The following is a 24,559-nucleotide window of genomic DNA, read 5'->3' on the forward strand; positions in this document are numbered from 1 at the left end:
CTGCATCATTCTGCTCAAAACTGAGTTACAAAGACTGTCCACAGTTGCACTGTTACCCCATGCCACTGTGAAATATTGTACCTGTAATGCCTTAACCATCAACTCCTTTGGGTACTTTGTCTATATTCTGCTTTTAATTCACATTCTAAGTAACAATAGCAGTTACCCAACCTTGCTAGTAACCCCAGATTTATTACCAGCTTTTCTTCTTTTCGGCTTCCTTCTTCTTTGCACAGGACCTTCTGTACTGTCCTTTACAGATGAACGGCTGCAGTTCCTCTAAATCAGGTCCTTTCCTCCTCCACCTCACTCAAATCTCTCATATGTCACAGCAGTTCCAGAGGTTAATTCACAAGCAGTGAAGCAGAGTCTTCATATTTACAGAATATAAAAATTGTAAAGAGTTTTTATTAAAAAAAACCCAAACCACACAAAAAAACCCTCCACAACTGGAATTCAAATCACCTCCTAAGTTTTTCTAGTGCAACAAGCCTCTCTTCCATAACTTTCTCAGTTGGAGCCCTTTGAAATCACTCATTGCAGGGTCACGCTGTTAAGGCACAGGAGGAAAGGAAGGCAAAAAATGGGTTATGTGTCAGATTTGGTTTAGCCTATTACAAAGCTTTAAGCAAGAACATTTATTATGGTGAAGACTGACTAGGACCACTGCAGCACTGACCTGTCTGCTACAAAATCCTCTAGGACACATAATTGTGTGTTGAAGTATAAAATTGACAGTATTCAGATTTTATTTCTATGTATTTCACCTGCTCACCCTTCCTTTATAATTTTAGCAGCTATTGCTCTCAACTGTGTAATTTCCTCCTGGACTGTATCTGCTTATGCCAGTGGCAATGGTTACTCATCACACACAAGGGTTTACAGACCACATCACTGCAGTGTCCCTCCTCACCATTTGTATTTCATAAGCCTTTTTTAAGCTCAAACTAGAACTAGTAGCACAGTTAGACCCATAATTAAAGTAGTGTAAGAGATCTCATTGGTTTAAGTGGGAGTTTGATAGGAAATTCTGCTCCTGTCAGTCTTCACAATTACTGATACCAAAATTCATATGTGCTAAGACAGTTTTCTTCTCATATGTACCTTAGGTAGAAAGCTGTGCACCAAAAAAAGGAAAAAAAAATTATTGGGGTATTGTATAGACACAAAAGTAAAGTAAAAACAAACCACAAAAATCCTTTGCTGGAATCCAAAACTCCAAAAAGAGAGACTAAGCAAGTAAGGGGAAGAAACAATTCATCAATTTACATTTTACAAGGCATTCTGCCATGCTTATTGCATGGAAGAGTGAATTTATGCCAAAATTTCTATGATGTCAAAACAGAAAAGCACTTTTAGAATAAAAGCAGGCTAACACTGTTCCTTTAGCTTTTCTAATAACAAGGCCATTTGCAAATGTGGGTATGCACAAACCCATATACATCATCTTCAATTTTTCATTCACTACATAGTGAAGGGTCCACACAATCATTTAATCATTAGCCATGTGAGAGCAGCTCTAAGGGCTGTGACAACACAGCTTCTGCTGCATTGTTTCTGGAGTGCTGCAGGACAGTCCTTCATTTCCTCAGACCATGAGTGCACCACTGAGGATCCAACCTGGTATTTCAGCACAGACTATTTTAAGACAGGTACATTCCACGTTGTTGTTGTGCAATCTGGAAAGCTGCTGTTTCATACTATTTACAGAACTGTATTGAAGTATCTTCAGCTATAGGGCTACACTGAGGTCACAATTAAAAAAACCACACACAGATGACAGGATCTCGATATATGCTGTAGTATAAAAGTGAAAATGAACTCAGGCTATTAAAAAAATTTATTCTTTTCCATGAAAGATTGGTACTACAATCAATATAACCATTTCATCAGTCAAGTATGTCTGTTATAGGCAGGCACAACATTACAAAACAGGCAAGTACAATGCCCGATTAAGCAAATACAGTCTGAATATCTATTCATCAACTATTTCTGAAAACAGAATTATCAAATATCCACCAGGGAAAAAAAGATGAACTATTTTAGTTTCTCTTTGGCATACTTATCAGGACAAAGAATTAATTACAAAAGTCTTCTATTGCTGCCAGTGCTGTGAAGAAAAAAGGACTGAGTGGAAGGTTGTACGTCAGAACTCACTTTTAAGACTTGGGCAGCCTGGCTCACATATCCAAACTGGTGACACATGACAGTTCAGCTGCCAATGCTTCACGAGGCAGACAAGGATTACATTGTTTTACACTGCAGTTTTGTTGAAGGTATCAAAAGAGTTACAGTAAATTTATGCACAGTACTTACATATTACACACAGTTATATAAATACCCATGCTGTGGCTGGGCTTGAGGACGCTGCTTAAGCAATACAAAAGCTCAGTATCAGACCTCCCACCAGCCACTTAATACACATTGCACTTCGCATCCAGTAATATGTTCATTTCTGTACCTCTCTTAAAAATAGATTTAAAGCAGAAGTGAAGAATAATATCGCATCTTTCCATAAACTCTTCTTATTTACACTGTAATATTCCATTATACATAAAGACTGCGTTACGATACATTATCTTCATATAGCTTTTTGCAATACATACAGCTTGGAGCTATTAACATCTTGGTATGGGAACAGAGATATGACCTGTAAGACTATTTTAAAACAATTTGAGCCTTAATTTTGCTCTAGTTTGTTTCACTGAAACCATTCTTTGAACAACAAAAAAAAATCCTCCTTATTGGAGAGGAAAAAAACAACTCGTGTTTAAACCACCTCTGGATTTCTTTTAACCACTGAGAAACTTAGAAACCATAATCATTTTAGAAACCATAATCATTTTTCGCATCATTATAAAGCCACTTCAAAGGCCTGTTACTTTTAAATTTAGAATATGAATGACAATTGTGACCGTATCTTTAAATTTTTTTTTCTTAACTTTGGTTATCTTTCAACATAAAAAAATGAGAACACCATCATTAATCATACATGATCTTTGCACAACTGGGGAGAGCTCCTATTTTATTCAGGGACAAAATAAACATGCACACAACCCCCATTCACGGAGTGAGAACATAAACTACAGCAGCACTTGTCTCAAGTTATGGTGCACATGGTTGCAATACGGAGTATAAAACAAAAGCAGAATTTCCAACATCTGTTAAAACACAAAAAAACTCCTATTGTACAAAAAAGTCATTCACATTCTTTGCAATGAAGTGAAGAATCAGCTGCTTTCTGGACTCTCCAGCCTGCAAACTCCTCCTTCTATTGCCACGGACTGTCCTGCCACAGCTCCAGGAGGAAGTCTTGAAATGTGAGTCTGTAGAGAAGTCAAGAGAATATTATGGACTGAGAAAAGGCAAAATTATGCAGGACAAAGTAAGCTTGTAAATACTGAACAATTAAGCTGTTCCCTCACTGAAGTCTGAGGATAAATTACAAAGCAACTTGAAAAGAAACTGAGATTCTTTTTCTTTTTTGATTGCATTGATGTTTAACACATGAAGAGAAAGACCATGACAGATGCATAGAAAAGGTAAACTGGATGAATCAGTGCATTGAAAGTAGAAAGAAATATCCAGAGTGAAGACAAAAGAAAATCATTCTGGCATTGCATGGTTTATAGGTCTATTTCTTAGGGAGATTCAGAAGTGTTTACTACTGCATACAGAAATACACCTTACAGAAATCTCAGACAGAATTAACTATTTGACAGAGCTAAACTAATACTTCAGAGCATAAGGCAACTGCAATGATCAGGATGCAAAGGAGAAATTTCTCTGCATAAAATACCTAGTCATCCACCTAAAAAACTCCAAAGACTTCCTGTTGCCAACTACCAAATAAATCAATCCAAAGAACAATTGTGTTTCTGCCAATAGGCATCTTTTCCACAGAAAGTTTTAAAAGCCTTCGAGAAGGCACTGGAACATTTCAGCCAGGAAGTGGGCGCGTGTGTCTGTGTACACAAAACTCCACTTTATAACTGAATTGTAACTCAGTGGCTGTAAAAATCTGTTAATGATCCTTTATATACTAGGGTATGCTTTATTAGATGGGCGAAAGCATCCACTTATGAAAAGATACTTTGACTTACTGTTAAGAGTAATGACTTTTTATCCCCTCTGCACATGTTTTTACACTGTGAAAACAGCTCATGTTATATTAAATTAGGAACTGGAAATGATTGCTACTATGGTATAAAGCTCACAACATAAAGTTGCTGGCATTTAGAAACTACAGCTTCCTGTAAGTGCAGCCCACAACATATTTGTTGGTACATACATTATCCCACTTAAAAGATTTAATTGGTGCAACTAAGGCCACGGGTTGTGACAAGAAGTACAAATGTAAAAGTTCAGTAAGAATAACTTGCATCAATTGAGCAGAAAATTATTTGAGATTCTAAACTCAGTTCATTACACTGAAGAGACATTTTGTGTCTCGGGCAACTTCTTTTAATTCCTTTCTTGATAAGGGTATCGTGGTGCCTTCACTTAGGTGGTCTTGTTTTCAGTTAAATAACAGAACAAGATTTAATCAAAAACATTTCAATGTTTTCATTTTACTGCTGAAACTTTGATCTCTGGCTTTCCTGCTTGATATATGAACAAGTTCCTACTTTCAGAACAATTTCAGTTACAACTGTGACTTACCACTCCGAGAAGAAAATACTCCCTTCAAATCTGTTACAGCTTCCCCCAAAATGTAACTGACAATTTGTCAGTAAATGTTATTTCATAAATTTAAAAAAAAAAAAAGTAAAAAGAAGAAAATCAAGTGGAAGAAAGGTATTTTTTATTCTGTGACTGACAGATCCATGATATTTCTCCAGGTCTGTGAAAATTTCTAAATGAAAAGGGTAACAGCATAAAAGCAACACTGTTTGATGAGCATGGTAGCAAGTTTCCTCAGAGGAAGAATGCCACTGGTTGTTGAGCGAGATACTGCAATCAGAGCAAACCAGTAAGTTAATCCTAATGAATTTTTGAGCAAGGAAAGGAAAACGTACAAGAGGGGATAAGCAGGTAGTCACTATCTATTAATGCATTAGCAAGTAGCTGGCCTTAAATAGCTGCCCAAAACACATTTCCTATAGAAAACCTCATTTCCTACGTCAGGAAGAACCTATTTCCCATACACAAGACCCCAAACCACTATACACCAGCATCTGAAGACTTCCATTTACAGAAACACTGAAACCACACATAATAAAACATTTCTGAAAGCTTTTACTTGCATCCTGTTTATTTTCATCCTTTCTATGATGGCGTAAATACAGATCTGGTTTACGCTGACTACTTTTTATTACTTTCACCAATGGCTGCCTTATGTAGAACAAAAATGAGACAGATCTAAGATGATATTGTTTCAGATGTGACTTAAATAATTTGACAGGATAACATTGCCATGTCAAGACAACTTCAGAAAACTCCCAAGCAAATTCTTACAATTATCTCTCTCTTGTTCTTAACCATAAGAACAAACTTCAGTAAATAAAAAGAAACATCAAAGAACACTTAATATTTTTAAATTAACCGCAGAACTTATTTGTAAAGTTTGTTACATTTTTGTATCCCACCATCATATTTTACATTAAGTCCAGATTGTATAGTCAATTAGGTTTAGCTTTTAAAAACTTAAAAATAAAAAAGCAAACAAAAAAAAAAATGACACTGGAAAGGTTTTAACTGAACTCAATTATTCTGTCAGCTTTACAAGTTGAATGAACCCACACCTGGAAGAAATTGTGCCTGGGACCAGAAAAAAAAAAGGGAAAATAAATAATTTTCCTGAATGAATCCTCCACTCAGCTCCACAGAAGCCTCTCTTTGAGGAAAGGGTATGTCAAAGAATGGTAGATTAAGAATTATGGGGTTATCCATATCTTCAGCTTCATATATAGACGTTTTACAGTCCCAAGAATATTCTGATGTGATTTGCCTTCCTAGAGAAAAGGGAGGTTGGTGAGGGTCCGGGAGGAGATGAGGTACTGACAACTGGGACAACAATCAGTCACCACAGATTTTTGCTGCAGCTTAAAGGAGGAACCTCGTGCCCACAGTTCTACAGGAAAACAGGCAAGTGCTGGAAGAAAGATTTGATTTTTTGCTTCCTACCCCCCCCCCCATAAAGCCCAAATGAGCTAGCCAACCTTCAGATGCTGATTCTTGCTCCATGTACTAGACATCCAAACACACAATGTTTCCTTCTTTCCCTCCTAACCAAACCAACATCATGGATCTATCGATGCCCCCAGCCCCAGTGCTGCAGACTCTGGAATGTTACTCTCTCCCAGTGCTTTTTGATGTACACTGCAAAGTTTCCCACTACCTATGAAACTAACAGGTCTTTCTCCTCTGGAATACATGGTAACTCCTACAGGAACAATATACGGTTTCATCTTTTTGACTTACATTATTTCATGTCTCATAGACAAGGATTCTGAAACAACCTGGAGACCAAGGAACATGAAAAAGGTTTTCTTTTAAAGAGCTAGTCTCCTTCTTTTATTCACGTAAAAGTATCAGTTTGTCACAACTACTTAGGGCACTTTTCTTTCATTAAAAGCATAAATGCAATGTAAAATGAATATATAAAATTTAAGCCAGGAGACAGACAGTGCTGCATGAGAAAGCTGAAGTCAATAAAATGCTGCCAAGAGGACAGAGTACAACTACCAGATGGCAGCACATTCAGTTCTTAAGCAAATCTAGGGAGTGCTTCATGTGTTTAGCACTCTTATTACACACTCAGGATGTGCTTTAGACAGAATAATTTATAAAACAAACTTTTTCCATTCATTACACTATAGAGATGAAATATAATGAAAGACCTAGGATGCCATATCCTTAAGGAAATTGCTTTCTACAGCTTTGCTCCTTGAAAAAAGGAGTACCACCAAACCCATATATTCTTAAGAAATTTGGAGCCTTCTAGCTGTGTACACACTTCCACCATCAGAACCATCTGACCACACATTCTGAATTTATTTTCTAAGCAGTAAAAGCCCATTTTGGCAGCAGCTCTGCTGCTCTGTCTCCTGGTAATCTCTCCTCCACTATGGTTTGTATGTACACCTGTAGTATGGCAGGAGAAGGTGCCCCACAAAATACTGGCAACTGCTGCTATCAGAAAATGCCATGTGCATCTTGTTTGGTGAAACCTTAATAAAGAAAAAAAAATGGGGAAAAAATAGAAAGAAAGAGAGGCTCCAGAATATTGTCCTTGTTGGGAAACAACTGATGATGGGGTGATTCTGGTCTCACTGCACTGAAAGTAATGATTTAAATATAGGTTGCATAGGAAGTTAACAGTTTTCCAAGCTCAAATTCATTCTGTGATTTAAGTATATTACTATAAACTATTTAGGTCTCTAACTAAATCACTCATACTTGTATCAAGCCAGCCTAAAGACACATACCAACCAATCATCAAATCAGCTCAGCACCCCAGGGTTTTGTAGAGGTATTCTAAAACCCTGTCATGTATCTTCAAATGTGATTTGTATCATTGTGAACTGCAGGTGCTAAGTCAGGTTACTGCATTTATATTTGCATACCTGGACACACAGTCCCATCTTCCCTACCCCACTCTGTCAGCCAAATGCAGGGAGAGTTCCAGAACTACTGGCTTTATGCAAGAACCCAATCCAAAAAGTGAACTTATCTTCTCATCTCAGAGCCTGTTAATTTCCATGAAGGTCTACGAGCCAAACATTTTAACTAGTATCTTAGCACTAAAGGTTATTTCCAACAAATAGAATTATTTTTATGAGAGAACTGGATGGTCCACTGTATGCCCAGAGTACTTTTCAAATGAAAATTTCTGACTGATTCCCCAGTCTCCAGACAAGAGTGAAGATTAAAGAAAATAAGTAGAACAGTGACATATACTTTTCCTGTCTCATGAAGTTAAAAGACTGTCTCTGTAGTCTGAAATGAATGACTGAATTATTTGACTTCGTATTTCTGCTCACTGAACAGGCTCAGTAAATTTTTCCACTAATTTTCAAAATAGAATTAGGATTCTTCCAAGATGTCTTTCTTCACCCAATGAGCACTGGAAAACTGCCCTTCTCCTGACAAAGGGCTTTCACAGACCTTTTACTCACAAAGTCAAATACAGAAGCTCATCCTCAGAAAACCAACAATAATCACTACAACCAGTGTTTGTCACATGTATCACTTCAAACATAGAGGGAAGGACTCCTGCTAAATTTTACAGCATCAGTAAAGGCGAACAAATCTGATGATGACAGCTTACATATCCACAGGAAAAGTGAACTGGAGATGGTCTCCCTGTCCACCATGTTTGCTTATACTGGAAAATGAAATTAACTGTCAAAGATAAAAGTTTCTGTTTGCACATCACAACCACAACATTTGGTGTGGACAGCACTTGCTGCTGATGGATGTTTTCAAGCACAGCAATATGTAACACTCTCCACTACTGCTATACCACGTCTTGCAAAGCAACGTGAATTTGGTTCATTTGAGAATGGAAAGAATGGTTCATGTAGCTTTGCATTATTAAAACCTGCCACAACATAAAGCTTAGCATTTCATGTTTAAGAACTGAATAGCTGCCAAAAAGAGATTTAAACTGGCAATTGAATTGGATTATATTCAATATTGCAACTGGACTTTTTAAATTTGCTGTCTAAGTCATCCAGCTGTTAGGAAAACTAAAGCCTATGAGGCTGAACTACAAGGATATCTCAAAAGTATTGCAACATTTACAATAATTGCCAAAGTTTGCAACATTTATAGAGATCATATAGCAGATTTATAAATACTAAGAAATATAGTGAGCTGATAGATTATTTCAAATACTTACACAAAATAAATTACCTAAACTGCATTTTGCTGCTATCGAGGCTGGATCTTGCCCTGGAAAAAAAGCACTCTGACTTCAAATACTCTTGAAAACACAGTGAGGAATTACCTATCTAGAAGCAGAAACATCAGCCACCACCAACTATTCTCACCATGACAAGACACTTGTCAGATCCAGGAAGAAGTAAGTATCCCAGCCACTTACACTTTCTGCATACAGAATATACTGCAGGACTTGAGTAAACAAATATTCTGCAGACCCTGTCTGAGATAAAAGGGCTCCTGTCTGATTATGCACAGATACACAACATTAAATCAAAGAAAGGCTGCCTACCCATAGCCAGAAACTTCAAGAGATGCCGTCGGTATGTGAACTCACATTGCAGGCATACGCTGCACTGTCATTTGAGATTGAAGAATTTATTTTCCTTTGAAGCAACCTCCATTGGGCAAGCAGACAAGGAACAAGAAGATATGAAGTCTTTGTAACTAAGAAGAGTCAATTGACTTGTGCAACCTAACCACTAACACCCCTTCCTTCCCATTCCTCATTTAAATCTAAAATCACATTATGGGTGAATTGAAGGAATTATTAAGTATTACACATCATCCATGGCAGTATGAACAGAACTGCAAGAAGCAACACCTTAGAGTAGAGCTATTTCCCAGTGCTGACAACAAAAATGCTTAAGCTCTCAAAACACAACCCAATAAATTCAGGAAAATAGGAAATGATAACTGAACCCTGCCAGAGTAACTTTAAAGAAGTCAGAGCCCCAGTAACAGAGTGACCCTCTTAGCTGAAGCTATGATCAGTTGTTGGATCTATTATGGATCCATAAAAAACCCCAAGCATCTGGAAGGTTATTCTGAACACTAACTAGTATCTCAGAAAAAGAAAATCTGGACTGGAAAATGAAATAATTGCTTATTTAATACCTTAAATTCATATCTCGTAATTCATGAGTCAGTAACACAATAACCAAAAAAAAAAAATCCTCCTCAGTTCATGCAGTTATTTAACCTCCCAGTCCTTCAATCTAGAAGTCATAACCTTTCCTGATGCAGCAGTTACTGCTACAAAAGGAGCTGTGTGAGCGCAGAGGGAATCCACAAACTAATGTTTTCTATCTGTTTCTATGTATTCTCATGGCTGCAGCCCAAAACTTGCACTGCAGCCCACAATATTCCAACAGCCTCACTACTGATAGAAAGAGCTGAGCATCAGCTACGTGACAACTCTACCATCACAGAGGTGGCAATACAAGACCTTCCTTCAAGAGATCTTGGGAAGCCCATCCATCTTCCCAAAGAACAGGTCTGATGCTGAAACAATCTGTCACAGTATCGCTTCAGGAAGGAAGTTTGGGTCCAGAAGCTCCTAAACCAGAGTATATCTGCCCCTTGAGCTCATAACTGAGGTTCCCAAGTACCATCCTGGGTTGGGTGCAGCACCAGGCGGTGCAGGTTAGTTCAAGAAGTAAAGGAAAGAGCCAAAATATTCAGATGAAAGCTTGTGTCCTTCCACATCCAATTTGTGACAAATGCTGGCACCAAGTGATTATGAAGCTGCTTGTGTCGAGAAGGATGACAAGAAAAAAAGAAAAGCACAGTTGAACCAGCCAAGATATGCCTTGATTAGCTGTTCGTGGCATAAAAATCTGAGGGAAGCTACTGGGCCATCCACCATGCAGGTGCTGGAGATGACATTGCCAGAGCTATGAGTGGTGGAGGAGCTGAAATAGCTCCAGCATCAAGAAAGAGCTGATAGGACACACAACCAGAGGTGACTGTGTCAGTAATAAGGTGTGAACTTAGTTCATCTGGCAAGGCTATGCAGGATTTTTAAAGCAACATTCAACCAAAAACTTTAATCCAACAGGAAATGGTGTCTATTCCAGGCAACTGGTTTAAAAAAAAAAAAAAAAAAGACAGGACACCTTTCCAGAATGTATGCTTCAAATCAAACCACTATTACTGCACAGCTCTTTCAGGCTCAGCCAGCTGGTGCTGGTGAGCTAACATTCAGGCAGTTTGATCTGGAGGTGAGCGGCCAGCTGCAGAACCCAGTCTTCCCTAAACTGGGAACAAACAAACCCCTGGTGCAAGGGGTCAGTACTTGGAGAGCTAACACTGCTAAAAGCCAGAAGCACCTGCAGGTCAGGGTGTACGTACCACTTCAAGCCAATGATTCCACTTTCCTGTCCCACTGTTCTTTTAAGGAGTTAACTGGTTGTCTCCATGTCTTGAGCACACCAGTGTCTGCAGGTGAGCTGCATCTGCCTTGTGTGTTTGCCTTGTAAGAAAGGCATCCTGTACCTCCACAGTTTCCACCTGGGGTTCAGAACCACCATTTGCTAGGTCCTGTTATGAACTGCATTAACCCCCCATGCCCTAAGAACCACACTAAGACTGTAAAGCAGGTTCCTCTTTTCCTTACTATGTACCCCTTTATATGATTCTAATATTAGTCTAGTTCATAACAGTAGACACTTAAAAACCTTCTAGCTTTTTAAGTCTTGCTTTTTATTTTTTTCATCTTCATTAAATTGTTGATTAAATTGAACCAGTCCAAAATCAGCCACTGTGACAACCCCTCAAAAAACAAAAAAACAAAACTCAAGTCCTAGACCGATGAAAGAAATAAAACCTGAAGGACTTTACCACCCTAGAAAAACAGGAAAGCAAATGTTTCCTTACAAGCTGCTGCCTAATAATTTTGCTATGGTACCCATAAACAAGTGATATTTTATACTTTTATGAACTCTTATCCCATTATTCTTTCATGGCAAGCACTCAAAATTAACTGTAGCAAAACAGTCACTCTGTTAAAGAACAGAGATTTTTTTTTTCACTTGCAATACATTGTGTTCTATTTCAAGCCCAGTTTTCCATCTATAACTTAGTCCTAGTTGTAGCAGAACAAAATTCCAGCTTTTATGGCAGAAGACTTTTTTTGATCAATAGAAGTCAGCAGCAAAAGCGTTTGTGGTTTTTCTCTGGAAAGCATTTGTGGCCACAGACTCAAAGAAGGAAGAAAGGGAGGGGGATTAACTCTTCAGTGAAGGTCAAAAACATAATTTAAAAGTGAACCAAGAAGAGCAGCTGTGTCTGTCAGCACAATCAGGATTACCAGCTGGAGAATTTACCAGCAGTATGAAAACAATGCACACCAGATGTCAAATGTTGCAACTGTGAGTAGGAAAGCAACTCTGGGCACGGCACTGTCATGTTAATACTCATTACCAGACAGATTTCATATTTAGCATTTATTTATTAATTAGACACTACCAGGAAGAAACAAAACTTGAGCTCTGCAGTGTAAGTCAGAGGCAGGTGTGCACACTGGAAACATTTAACATCCTTTATTCTCAGTTATTCTTTCACTGCAGACACAAGACAACAATTTAAAAGCTAACTAGCAAGTACTAGAACATCTGTAGCTGAACTCGCTTTAGTTTCGCTCATTTCAATCTGAGCTTTTAACTTCAGTTTGGACTTTTCTCAACAAAATCTGAAATAAATATTAAGAAAAGAAGCAACACCACACTCTCTTCCATGGATAGTTATCTGGAAAGAATTGTACCTAAGTTACGCAAAAGTGAAGCAAATCCTTCACTTGTATCTCTACCAGCACTTCCTTCATCAACTGCTTGTTATCTTTCTTGTCTTTCTGGGGCATTCTTGTCTTTTTTTCCTGCACATTTTATGCCTTGAGGATGAACTCATCCATTCCCAGTGCTTGGAACAGAGTGTTACACCAGTTTTGCTATGTAAAATATCTGATGATGATTTTCTTCTTTTATACCTTGGTATATTCTTTTATTACCACCTTGGTCACACCCCCCTTTGCATTAATGCCTACAGAAATTATGACTGTCTCTGCTTGCAGCTTCTCCCATGTTCATCCCTGTTCTCCAAACATCTCTCCTAAATGCTCTAGTTGCTATGTAACAGTACCCTCCTTTTTCTCCCTTCCATGCTCTTTTCCTAAGAATGGATGGCTCATCCACTTGGTTAATCCCTACTCCTTGATCATGATGTGACAGAATTTTCCAGTTTTCACTGCTAAATTCAATTTTAACATAATATTTCTCTCATTAAAAATAAATTTTAAGGCCCCAAAAAACTGAAAATATGGATGGCAATATTGGAATTATTTATCAGAGAGGCTATTCTAGGAACTTGTTTGAAATTTGTTTTATATCTTCCTTGATGGTGCAATTGCTTTAGCTGAAGGAAGACATGCCCACAGAAAAACATGGTACCAGTATAGCTGAATCAAGATGGATAAAGTTATTCAAATACAATTACTGTCAGCAGAAGGAATGGACATGTTCGTGGCACCTTATCCTGACATGAATCATATGTTAGGATAGGGTTGTTAACTGCTGCAATTAAAGAAAGAAATTAGAAATGCCTAATCAATTGACACATTTAACTGCTTGGGCACCCATTACTTTTTCTATTCTCTTGAAGATAGAAATTTCTTACATATTTCATTATCATTAATACAAATTCTCCTTAGCTTCTGCACTCATTTTACTGTATTACAGCCTATTTCTCATGGCTTACCTTAGCTTTGCCATCCTGTGCAGACATATATCCAACACACATGCTCTCTGTTGTATGGCTCCACAGAAATTCCACTACAAAAGAAAACGCAAGAAGTTACAAAGAGGCCTAGGTTTAAAATACAAGACGTAATTTAACAAGACTAGTATCTTGAGGAACAAACATAGCAAGGTTAAAAAACAACGAACAAAAACTACTTACCAGAGTAATTAAGTCTCAAAAGAAACAGCTATCAAACAAACAAGATTTTCCTGACTATTCGCAGTCACACACTGCAGAACTAATACCCAGAATGAGAATGTTACTTCAATGATATGGAGCCTCCAAGATGAGAAATACATCAGCTGCAACTGCAGTTAAAAGACTGGACCAATCTCTAAAGCAGTGGCCTGTTCCATCCATGAAGTAAAAGCTGATAGAATGTGTGCTTGTCTGCCTTGAGCCCAGACAAAAGCACCCTACAACAAGCATTTTTTTTCCACAGAACCGAGCATACATACATAAATAGTATATAATTATCATTAGGTAAAGGGGGATTTGCAGCTTAGCTGCCCAAGCAGGATACAGGAAAACACGCACATATAGTCAAGCCTGCAATATGGGAATTGAAGATATAGAGCAGGCAGGAAAGACATCTGGTAAAAGCAAAATTATCCTGCAGAAAAAGCAGGAGAGGTGTCTGATGGAATCAGAGTAACATGCACAATAAGAAAGAAAGATTTCTGGGAAAATTTGAGCAAGTCCTGGATTCAAAAGTATGCTGAATTACAACAGCAGATGCAAACACCCCCTGTCTTTGTGGAGAGTGTAAGGAGCACCAAAGGTAAGAGAGGAAAGACGGACAGAGAAGAAATCCCTATCAAAGCAGTCTCAGGTCTGATTACCTGGACTTCCAGCACCAGGTATACAGCATCAGGTCTCTGGTCCTGCACTCACCACTAATTTAAGATGTCAGTGTTAAAGACCAACCGTTGTGCTTGCAGTGATAGTGATTAAGAAAACTAATAGCTGCTCACATGTATTGTTAATGCCTGTTAATCCAGTATGGTGCTGTCCCTGAAGTCTTAAGTGTCCTGATTTATGAGTTGTTTAACAGCCTGTTCCAGTGATCTTTAATTGCCTGATACATATGCAGGTATCTTTATGCACACAAACACATTCCTACTCAGCTGCAACCCAAAATTCAGACAAAGAGCACATTATTCAGATGTTCAGCTCTCTGTCAGTGGAGCTTTATAAACTGTCACACTGTTTTCTTCCTGCTCTCTGTCATGGCCATTTTTCTTTGTGTTCATAAAGTCCTTAATTTGGAAGGAGGGAAAGAAAAAGAATAGCTGATCAGAATTCAAGGCATTTCACAGAATTCTGTAAAAGGTTTAAAAAAATGCACTGAAGCACAAATTCTTCCTCTGGATTATGGAAGGTGTCTTACATGAATTACATGAGATGCCATGAAAAGATATTTCCACATTATTTCTTTTGAGAGTGACTTTCACATACTGCAAAAAAGCATCACTAGATGGGTTTAAAACTTTTACTCATTCCTATTCCTCACGTTCCTTTAACGTGGCTGATGAAGGTCACAGCACGCTGAGCACACTGATCCTTTGAACCACTTCTCCTTGCATAGCAATTAAACCAGAGCAGGAGATCAAAGGTTAGATGATCCCAGCAAGACTTGAAGATTCTGACAGATATGCAGATATCATCATAAAAGAAAAATGAACTTCACTGAGGTGTGTGCTCTGCTGCCCCATAACAGATTCATGACTGATACCACCAAAGGTGAGTCAAAAGCTTTCAGAGAGTGAAACATACCCAGCACAATCAATGTGTGTTTGATGGGGCCAGCCTCCCCCTGGCACCCCAAAGGCTCCACTGTCAGTGAAAGCATTTTTTTTTGAGACAAATTTAATCCCACCTTTTAATTTTGAGAAGCTGGGAAACAGTTCAGGTCAAATACCCTCAAAATATAATATCTCTGCCTTTGATAACTACCAAAAGTAGCCTGTACTAGCACGATCCTTGGTTACTGTTAGCCATTACAAGTAGTGGAACTACAATGAAAATTCTAAATTACAGGTGAAGATGTAATGATTACATTTCAGATATATATATTTTCAACCATTTAGTAAGCCACTTCCTTGCCATTTGTTTCAATATTAAAAAGAAATAAATAAAGATGATCCCTGTAACAAAGACATGAGAATTTCTTATTCTATACATGAAGTTTTTCACTATTTACCAACTTATTTTCAGTCCAAACAACACAAATACTACATATGTTAAATTAAATATTATCTCAGCATACATTATAAGGCAGGAAATTTCCATGGTTCAGAAAAAGTACTGCGCTACAGTTAATCTCAATGTTATTTCAGTGGAAAGAAAACCAAAAATCAACAGACAAATATTCTTTACTTATGATGTATAAGGGGATTTTAGAAATTAACTTTTGAGGAAAAAATGCCAAACCTTCATTAACAGAATATGTTCTCTTACATGAATGACAAACATTAAATGAATAGAAAAAAATCCTCTCACTCCCAAACCTCAGGAATTGAAGGTTAGGTTCATCTTGTTCTTATTTAATCAGACTTGTATTTTGCATTTTCTTAACTCTTTTTTTAATGATAGAATTTATGTTGTAGGATGCTGTTGCACTAGATAATGTCACAATTGGGTAAATAATAATAAAGCAGAGCATTATACAATGGAAAAACACTTTAATTCTGGTAACATAACCCCAGCCTATATTAGACAGGTCAATGTGACCCAATAAATAAGCACATAACTCCACATCTGAGGAGCCCCACAGGAAAGGAGATGGCACAAGTATCATCCTGAAGTAATTCATATGCCCCTAATCCCAAATTCCTTCCTTTAACGAGGCTTTACTGTCTCAGGGTTGTATTTCCACCCTGTTCTGCTCATAGTCTAGAGCCTTCCACTTCCATCTGTTTCTCCCACACAAACCACTTGACAGTTTTCCATAACACATTTTTCTGCCATAAAGCAGCAAGATTGGGATTGTGTTTCCAGGACAGAAACAGGGCTGAAGGGATGTAAAGCCCTTTTGGAACCAGCCAGCTACTGGTGGAGGCAAAGTCCAGGCTCCTGCTGATTTCAGTAGAAGCAGCAGAAAGTCCTGTTTGGTGCAAATGCAAATAGTAACTGCGGCTTATCTAAGCCCATTTTCCTGGCCATTACCAAGAATAAACAACCATAAACAACTTCCCTTACAAATTTTAAGTGTATCCTCCAAATTCACACACTTTCTTCTGCAAAACGGAGGAATAAACAACTTTTTAGAAAGCATTTTTCACATATAAGCTACTGAGAAGCAGTAAACAGCTACATGCATTACCCCCAGCTAAAAATGCAATTTTTCCTATGAGGAACACATCCTGCCTCGCCTCAAGCAACTATTATATCTATGCCATAGACTGAGAAGGATCCCACACAACCCTCTGAATGACAATTCTGCTCAGAAATAATGAGTCAGACAGAAGGCTCTTTTCCAGAGTTTTATTAGTATTAGCCTTGTTTGTTCCCTATTTCGCTTCCTATATTTTTATTATTTCAATTTCAATTCTTTTTGTTCTCTCTGTGCCTTTCAAACATGCACAGAGATTTTATTTCACCTGCCACTTTGAGTTGGCACCCAACTGAAGTAAAAATGAATAACAATTTCTTACCTAGTAAAGTTGGCTTTTCCTGTGAGGATTCAGGTTCTGCTGAACACCTGCAAGAGCGGAGAACTATCACACCTCCAAGTACACCATCTTCATTGGCTAGGAAAGGTGAACCTGGGCAAAACCGTTGGGGAGAATTATTTGCAATAGGAAGAGCTTCTTGGGCATTTTTTTAAATTTGACTTTCTGCCTTCCCCCTTTAATCTAGTCACTAAGGGTAGAAAAGACTGACAGGTCAAAAAGTGCTTTTACAAAAGCCTCGGTTCTATTTTTCCTAAGTGTTTCAAAAGAATAATCTTCTACAATGTTAATCTACTAATCCACCAGTAATCAAAAAAATGAAGAGCTACATGGAAAAAAACCAAACATATTAAAAATTATGTTTGTGAGTGCAAACCTGCTTGTTCATGGATCGAGGAAAACATAATAATGAAAAACAGTGTCAAGCTGAAAAAAAAATTGCGACTCAGTATTTGGTTCTTTCTGTTCTATAATTAATATAAAGACATATCTAAAAAAATCAAGCAAATTTGGGTCATTTTTACAGTTTATTCATTTTTTCCAATTTAAAGCCCTTTGTACAGAGATACCATCAAACTGCTATAGTCTGCCTTGCTTGAAAAGTTTGGTGAATACTAGCAGAAAAGCTTAAGCACATCCTACTTTTTACAGTAGCTTTTCTGATGTTAATTTAAGACATAGGATATAAAAGTCTTCTATCAGAAGCTGGAAAAGCTTTAAAGTTAGCTGAACCAAGCCTAAGTATTCTTTCTCTGGTTTGCAATTTCAATTAAGATTCCTATAGCTTTAAATGTGGAAACAATGGTATAATTTACATACAATTTAAAATGTTGTGAACCACAAAATTAATCAAGTTCTTGCACTTAGGCCCACAGACATCCTAGTTACAAATCTGCATTATACTGTCATTTAAAATAGAACATACAATTGCAACAGCCATTTCATGTCATTCTCTTCAATTCTTTCTTTTAAATAAATTAGTGTACAGACACTAATTTGCCAGCCACAAGAAGTTTAGAGCAGATCTATTCATCAGACTCCTTTAACTTGCCCACAGCTATTTGTATGATTAAAATTACTCCTTTAATGCAAATAACAACAACAAAACAGCCCAATAAAATCCAACTTCAAGCTTTACCATAAGGAAAACTAAAAGCTTTACTGTGTTTTCTCTAAACATTAGAGCAACCACCTTCGAAAGTAATACAAGGTGGCCACTGCAATAGAAGCCCACGTTGCAGGAAGATAATAAAAGCAGTATGCTTAATAAACAGTAATATCTTATTTGATCTAACGCAAACAGATACTATCTTTAAAGTGCCACTTTGTAAAAGAGCTATTACCATTTACAGTTACACCTCCTGTATTACTCACTGACTGCGACCAAATCCCTGTGAAACAAGAATCCAGCCCATGATAAGGCAATCGATAACAAAGCAGGAAAATATGTTTGGTTAAAATAGAAACACAAGCCTTGGAAAGTTGTGAAGAGTTTTACCCCCCAAGTCAAAATCAGGCACTTCAAAGACAATGTCTTTACCTGAACTTGGTCTGCAGAACTAATCTTACACTAAACTGCACAAATGATTTAGGCTCTAAGCCATTCTGTGGCGAAAAGTCAGAAGAAGTTCAGGTTTGTTTTTTAATAAGCAGTCTCTCCTTCCCTTTCAAGGGCTGTGTAAAGATTCTTCCAAGGTTCTAGTGAAAAATATTAATTTACTCTTTAATTAGAATGGTTAAAAAGTTCTACTTCGGCAGAACACAGCCAGCAAACAGTACTCACAGCAGACAGTATATTCAAGGACACAGTAAAACACTAGGACTGTAGGAATGCACATAATACCAGACACCAACTACTGATTATAGAGTTGGTGCTACTGAAGGCCTTGCTCTAGAAATGCTTCCATTAGTTTAATCACTTTTTTCAGGAGTTTTGTTTCTCCCACACTCTGCAAAAAATAAATGAAAGAGAAGTCTGTAAATAAGCTAATTACGTATTTCTTCATTTTCCCAGTACTTCTGTCAACTACACCATCATGACTGATCAAATTTTCAGTGATCCGAGTAACTTGTACAGGGTCTTTTAAAATCTTACAAGGCTTAGTGCGGCGGTGCAAGTGGCTGCAGCCACCCTGACCCCAGAGGGAACCCCGGAATCCAGAGCCCGAGGGCCAGGCACCAATGCTTAGACTGCCTCGCGGTGAGGGTGAGATCCCATCACCCCTTCATTCTGCGATTTGCCTATTCTAGTCTGGTTGGTTCTTGTTCTCCCCGCCCTGTTTTATGTATAAGTTTGTAAATGTTCATTTTCCTTAGTTAAATATGTATCAGTTCTAGAAGTTTCTCTGTTACTCGGTACCGCATCGGCTACCCCCTGTAATCCCTCCTCTGAGCTATCCCCATTGGTTACCTCATTGTCAATCCCGCTTCCTTGGCCCTACCCTATTGGCTGAATCCCTTATTCCCGCCTTTCCTGCCCCGACTGTGAGATCCTTGGACCCTCTCCAAAATTTGCTTTTCGTCCCTGGAATTTTCACCGCAATAAACCTGCTCGTGGAACCCATATGAAGAGTCACTCCTTCCTTCTTTGCCTCTGCCTGCGTGCCCCCACAGCTCAGCTCAGGATAAGCTCCTTCGGGCGAGGAGCTCACCCTCCCCTCTTCATGTGGCGAGCTGCGGGTTTAGAGGGTGCAGCCAGACCTTTGGGCTTCTTGTTTCCTGGCTTAGCGCGCCCTCAGCTTAGCAGTGTATTTCTTTCCATGTGGAAAGTGCAGCAAAACACGTAATGTGGTGGCTAACACTGTATTTTTATCAAAATTCTTCCATTTTTGCAGGGATTTCTTGGCAAGAATGAAATACTCATCTTCAGTGAAACACAGAATGAGAAAAGCAACCGCTCAAAGCAAGTGTTTTGTGACACATATTTTGAAAGAGGGTTTAAATAAGTAATTTAAAACTTGAGCTTCAAGCACATAAGATGAAATCTTCATCTTACAGCTTCACCAAAAAAGATGCTCCACCTCTACATGAACAACTGAGAGCCCCAGTTCTGTCAGCATAAACAGCATTTATTTATTGACATTAAACATGGTGTCCATTACATTGCTCTAAATATGCACACTATTTTTTCTAAACAAATTACTTCCTTCAACAAATACGCACCATGGAAGCTTTATTGCAAGTCCACAAAACTCAAAAGGCTTTGAAGACCACTCAAAAGCTGGAAAACTGACTATTAATTCAGCCTTTGCTTGAGTACACTGCCACCCTACTGCAACTAGAAAACTCCAGAAGAGGATTAACTTAATAGCACTACACCTGATAAAAGCATGATAAAAGTCTTAACTTCAGCACTCATAAAACACAATAGATGGGCAAGACACTGACTTCTTTAAGAATGATGCAGGTTGGGCCCTTGGAGTAAGAAGATGTTGGTTATATCACGTGAAACCAGGTCACACTGCACCAACTTTGTAACAGTACTACTGGTGTGAGAGAGAGATTAATAAAATTACTTAAAGTGACTTGTAACAGGTAATTTGAATGGAGTATTGAACCAAATATCTTAAAAGTTTGTGTTATGCAAACAAAGCAAAGATGATGGGAGACATTATCTCCTACAGTCAAAAACAGAGCCTTGCTTGCCCTTTTGATCTTCTACACCATTTCATCATCACCTGCAGAATGAGCATTATTCTGGAATGGTGGGAGAAGTCTGAAAAAAGAACATACCCCTTGTTTTCATCTCCAAACACAAGCAGCAGGTGAAGACACAAACACAGTCACTGGCACAACCCCACAACGGTTCAGGATCTTCCTACCCACACCACTTCCAAGGGCCACCCTGCTTCTCCATTTCTGCTGAAGGCTGCCATTCCAAGAGACATCAGAAGCAAATTGTGTGACTACACCCCCACCCATCCTGAATGCCTTCAGCAGCAAGTTCAGCTAAATCATTTCAGTGCAAAATCAGCAACAATAGAGTGTGTGTCTCCAATTCACTGCCTAAGGTATGGGGAATCAAACTCTAAAAAGTGTCAGTAAAAACCAGTTGCCTACAATAATATTAAAGTATTCCATGTTACAGTAAATTCAGGCTGTTTCTCTGCTCTTAAAAATTAGACTCTAAGCCAAATTAAATACATGCTGATCAGCTTGTTGTTTAAAAGTTACTTATTTTCCAATTAAAGGAATTTTTCAAAAAATGTTACAAGAGTGATTCAAACATAATACGTTTTTTAAACAAAGATCTTTCTAGATATGCAGAGTTACTGATGATGCTTACAGTTACGTTAAAGAGTGCATTTTAACACAGCAATACAGTGCAAATGAGTAGGTCTACAGTACACAAAATTCCAGACAGTCGAATGCTATCTGTCCATCATTAAATCTGTAAAAATAATGGTACAAAACCAGTATTATATTTTATTTCTAAAGAGAATCCCTGTACCATACACAGGAATTAATCTGAGTGTTCTCAAAACACTGTGAATTCAAAGGTTAGGAGCATATTTCACTCATTTAGTTCTAAAACTCATTTTGTTACAGCCAACCCATTGAGAAAAAGAAATAACAGTGTAGACTTCTGTAAAAAATAACAATGTAAGTAATGACTTTTTTATATATACATTACATTTAACTAGTATTTCAAGAGAAAGAGAAAAGGTGGAACTGAAATACTGCCATGCATATTAAAGGCAGAATGTTTCTCACTAGAAGGAAAAAGTTATTTGGCTCCCACCTCCTACACCATTTTTGCTCTCTGTACTCTTCAGAAAGATAGATTTTCCCATACAAATTTAAAATTTAGTTACAATAAAACCAAAATATGCCTACGAGCCAAAAATACTGTTTTCCACTGCAATAAAATAGAATTGCTAGATAAATCTTTGATCTAATAGCTTGCTAATGACAAAATTACAAAACCTTGGGCTTTAAATATCATTTTAAGTCTCATGAAGCTCTGTCTTCCTTTCCCAGTTATACTGGCATACCACTGAGGAATGTGGCATGAAAAATCCAAAGCAGAACTTCAACTGCAGCATTAACTAATAATGTTAGCACTGGCTGGCCACACCAGAGAGAAGGGGTAGGAAAAAAATGCAACAAACCCCATATTTCATTAGTTTTGATCTAATCCTCACCTTCCCCAGTCACAAAACTGCATTTTACAAAACACGTTTCTCTCTTTCAAAGCTCAACTATTCTGTTATTGCTATGTGACATACAGAAAGCATTATCACATTCTTATTTGTGTATTTTGTGTATGCTATTGATCTGTAGCAATGGTCTCTCAAAAGCAAGCAAACAGGTCTTCACAGCAACTCCACATTCACTGATCCCATTCAGTTCTGCAAGAGCAGTCAGAACTGAACACCACGACCCAGGTTCAGCCACTGATCAGGGACAGAACTTAAGAGATTTCTCAAGTGTTAAGGCAAATAACGGCCTCAACATTCAGCCTTGCTCTGGAGAAGCTACAGCTACAAGGGAAGAACACTTTTTCTTCAACATTTCTTTTGAATTAAAGCTCTCCCATGATGAGGATTGCTTCCTCCAGATCATGGGATTGATATGAGTTGTTCACTTCTGATCCTGTGCCTTTTTTCCCCATTTGTAGTTACTGCACAGAACCATTCTAGCACAGATTCAACACTAAGCTGTAAAAGAAGTGTTTTATTTGCACTTACCCAGCTGAAGAATGAACCAGCTGTTCATCAGATGTTTTACACTCATACTCTTCCTCAGCAGAGAAACCATTACCAGCTTCATTGTTTACATCAGCTTTCAAAGGCTTAAAACTCTGGTCTAAACACTGACCGTGGTGTGGTGTAACCAATTAAGTGCTTCAGCATCCCCCAGTTTTAACAGAGGGCAGCAAAACAGTTCTGAACCTTCTTGCGCATCGTGTGAGTGAAATTCTGACTTTTTCAGGTCAACAGTCTATAGATCACCTCAGCCACTGGACTGTCAGCTTGTGTACAGAACGTGTGAAAGTGAAGCTGTTTGCCACTGCTTCTGCTATGTATCCCACTAAACTCCAAGGTAACAACTGAAATAAACATTAGAGGAATATAATAAGCACTAAATGAAGCCTGCTTTTAATTTCATGCACCATTATTTGCTGAACGTTTAAGCACAAGCTGTCTCAAATCAGAGGTCTTTGTATTTCATGATACATTAAGTTACAACATCTATATTGAATTTTTAAAGAAGCTGCAAGGGAAAACACATGCACTTTAAAACATTACAGGGAAGATTCTAAGAAATTAAATAACTGAGGATACCACAGACCAATAAAATCCCAATGCTTTTGACATGGAGAAGCATAGGGAGGACCTAGACAAATCCTTGTGGAACATCACCATGTTGTGTTTACGAAACTTCAGGATCACTTCACTCTCTTCTGAAATCTTTTCCTCTGTGTCATGGAGAAGCATAATAATGCTTCCATAGTTTGTTTCCTCTGCTAGAAAACCACAAAGGATACACCAAAGCTCAAAGTGATGCAGCACAAAAGGAAACTATAATGTACTATAAAGTAACTATAACACTGTGCAATGCCAATCACAGTCTTGTTACTGTTAAAGTATGAGGCTTTTTCCTCCCCAACAAGCATAACTAATTATCAGGAAATTCATATTCTATGATTCCTAGCTGTCCAAACTCCTGCTCAGAAGAAAGGATTTTGACACTAAATTTCTAGAAGAGAAAGTGTCAGCATTATCCTTCTGGTATTACCTTTCTGCAGACTTCGCTCAACTGAAGCACAGTTTAAAAATACAAGAATAGAGAAACATATTTCCGCTAAGGAAAGAACAAATATCAGATTCCAACTATGTCTTTCAGCTCATTATTTTCTAATACTTCATAAGAAGTTTTAAAGTACCATTGCTAACGTTGCCATTGTTAAATGCCCAGATTTCCCGCCAGTGAGATGACACAAATATTTACTCTAAGTCTACATTCCACCAATTTGGCTGCATTTGAAAGGAATGATGAGTAACAAAATCCTCTGTTCTTCTGTTTGGAAGGTATTTGTGTTTACAGAACACCATTCTTCAACGGTGAACCAAGCCTTTCATGCTCTGACTAAAGATATGGATCCCATTCCATTTACAAAAGTCTAAATTTAATTTCTCTCACCTCTGATTCAACCATCAGTTGTGCATTCTCCACAGTAAGCTGGCTCTGAGAAAGGATGAGAGAAGCACATCTGACATGAGTTTGCTCATCACCTGCTGTTTAAACAGCACTCACTGTCTAAGCCAGGCATTCCCTAGCTGGAAGGATTCCCAGAGCTCTGCAGAAACTCGGAGAGTCCTGTAAACAGGAAGCACCAATCTGATGGCAACTCCCAAAATCAGCTGTTCATTCCCCTGATACAAGTAACACACATTTTGACTTCTGATAAAACGTTCTAG

General features: G+C 38.0%; 1 protein-coding gene across 1 annotated transcript in view; it reads right to left on the reverse strand.

Annotated features, from left to right (window-relative positions):
* Window positions 1–1,918: 1,918 nt before the first annotated feature.
* TASP1 (taspase 1) overlaps window positions 1,919–24,559 on the reverse strand; it is a gene marked incomplete at its 5' end in the record, with an annotated part of 79,256 nt that continues 56,615 nt past the window's right edge. The window contains 3 exons of the mRNA XM_082302403.1: window positions 1,919–3,326; window positions 13,420–13,493; window positions 17,118–17,228. Coding sequence (XP_082158529.1) covers window positions 3,231–3,326; window positions 13,420–13,493; window positions 17,118–17,228 — 281 coding nt within the window. The 3' untranslated portion in view covers window positions 1,919–3,230. The remainder of the gene's footprint in view (window positions 3,327–13,419; window positions 13,494–17,117; window positions 17,229–24,559) is intronic.

This window comes from Coloeus monedula (assembly GCF_965178545.1).
Source record: "Coloeus monedula genome assembly, chromosome: 2".
NCBI lineage: Eukaryota > Metazoa > Chordata > Aves > Passeriformes > Corvidae > Coloeus > Coloeus monedula.